General features: G+C 50.0%; 1 protein-coding gene across 4 annotated transcripts in view; it reads right to left on the minus strand.

The window, feature by feature from the left end:
• Nucleotides 1-256: 256 nt before the first annotated feature.
• The window catches only part of sybl1 (synaptobrevin-like 1), a 7,002-nt gene continuing 5,087 nt past the window's right edge, over nucleotides 257-2,171 (minus strand). For all 4 annotated transcript variants that reach the window (XM_084459482.1, XM_084459481.1, XM_084459484.1 and 1 more), the window contains exons 6-8: nucleotides 1,985-2,052; nucleotides 1,748-1,840; nucleotides 257-1,667 (exon numbers count right to left, since the gene is read on the minus strand). In XM_084459482.1, coding sequence (XP_084315608.1) covers nucleotides 1,599-1,667; nucleotides 1,748-1,840; nucleotides 1,985-2,052 — 230 coding nt within the window. In that variant the 3' untranslated portion in view covers nucleotides 257-1,598. The remainder of the gene's footprint in view (nucleotides 1,668-1,747; nucleotides 1,841-1,984; nucleotides 2,053-2,171) is intronic.

Genomic DNA, 2,171 nt, shown 5'->3' on the forward strand with positions numbered 1-2,171 from the left:
CTACATGTCAGACAGGTAGACGTGGTGGAGGAGTGATGCGGGTCGATGTCCTGGACAGACGGACTGGGTTCATTGGGTCGAGGTCCTGGACAGACGGACTGGGTTCATTGGGTCGAGGTCCTGGACAGACGGACTGGGTTCATTGGGTCGAGGTCCTGGACAGACGGACTGGGTTCATTGGCTCATTGCAACAGCAGCGAGATATTGTGCGATTTTATTTAGAATCAGAATCCTCATGAATTTGGCAATGCAGAAAAAGATACTAGGACATTATTATTTCAAATCTGGATGTACAATAATTAAATAATTACATAATAAACCATATGATGGCAGGAAGCAAACACACAATGTCAAAAGTGCATTGTTAACAAAACAGACACGTGGACATGTTGCACACCCCATCACAGGAGAGGATGAGGAGGAGTGCTCATTACTGTGTATTAGTCAGGGAGGGAACTAGACATTGGTTTCCAGTCGGGCTTGATCTGAGCTTGTGACCTTTACATCTGTTTTTAAAAGATAATTAAATGTCCTACATGGATTTAATCATTATTTTCTTTTGTGCAATTAACATTTTATTATACAGTAGAACAATCGTAAAGGTATAGACATTTGGAACTGAACCTTCACAATAACAAAACACATAAAGGAGGTCACAGAAGCGGTGTTTCTGAGGAAGGTGGGAGATCTGTTATTCTACCAGAAACACCTGAAATGAGACAGACGCTGACGGTTAGCCTCACAGGCATGCTGCAGAGTAGACACGCTGACGGTTAGCCTCACAGGCATGCTGCAGAGTAGACACGCTGACGGTTAGCCTCACAGGCATGCTGCAGAGTAGAAACCTGGCTTACAGACAGACACTGCTCCAGTCATCCAACCACTGTCTGGATCTAGAGGACAAGCTACTGAGCTGTGTGACAGGGGAGTCCCTCCCCCCAGATGATCTGATACCTCACACAACACCACACCTATCGCTAGCAAGGGCCCCTCGTTTCTCTCTTTCACCCAACCGACCCTGCGTACAAAAAGGAAAACTAGAATGATCACAAAGAAGTTGAAACCTGTAAAAGCTGAATGGCTCATTTGGCAAATTAAACAAAGGTCTCTTTTGTGTGTGGGTGTGTTGACATTGATTAGTGTCAAGCCAGTGTGCACCACCCCGTCTGTCCAGGGCAGCTGACCGGACGGACCAGGGCAGCGCCAGGGCAGACGGGCGCACGGTACCACACAGACCAGAGAGCTGCAGTCTATAGAGGGTGAGGGGGTGGGGGGGGGGGCTCCCTGGGGAGAAAGAGAGTCTGGTCATTACAGTGGCCTCTCTGCAGAGGAGGAGGGGAGGATGACTGAGACTGGGAAGAGGGGAGGGAGGAGAAGGAGAAGGGATGACTGTGTAGGACTGCTGAGGAGGAGGAGGAGAGTACAGCCTGTAGGAGGACTGAGGAGGAGGAGGAGAGTACAGCCTGTAGGACTGCTGAGGAAGAGGAGGAGAGTGGCATGTTTCCCTTTGAGTCCACTGGCAGAGTGGGGAGGACTGGGGAGTTGAACTGGGGCCCGTCCCTCTCTCTCTCTCGTGTGTGTCGCTCTCTGTCTCTCTCTCATTTCTTCACGCAGCTGGGCCAGCTGAGACCCCCGCAGGACGCAGAGACGATGATGTAGAGGACCACCTGAGAGGGGCAGAAGGTCACAGCTCAGATCACACTGTAACAGACAGGAGTTCTGCTTTAGGTGTTGGACCAGGACTCACCAGGCAGATCACCACCAGGATGACGGTCAGCTTGAGGTTCTTCATGCACATGGCCCTCGCCAGGTTGCGGCTGGTGGTCTTGAAAGTGACCGACTGGAGGAGAGGACAGGAGAGCAGAGGTCAGCGCTGCCATTCCCACTCTGAACTGAATCTGAGTCAGACAGGAGGTGTGACTCACCGAATCCACCAGGTTCTCACTCTATAATGAATCTGAGTCAGACAAGAGGTTTGACTCACCGAATCCACCAGGTTCTCTGTCTTGTCAATCAACAACTCCAGCTTCTCTCCTCTTTGGGCTACAAGGTCTACAGAAGACAATATACACACTGTGTTAACTGGAAGAACTAACAATGTGCATACGCACACACAGTAAACTAGAACTGACATAGCTTTGTGAGACCATCCCCTTCTTACTCTTGTAAAG

This window comes from Borostomias antarcticus (genome assembly GCF_949987555.1).
Source record: "Borostomias antarcticus genome assembly, chromosome: 28".
Lineage (NCBI taxonomy): Eukaryota > Metazoa > Chordata > Actinopteri > Stomiiformes > Stomiidae > Borostomias > Borostomias antarcticus.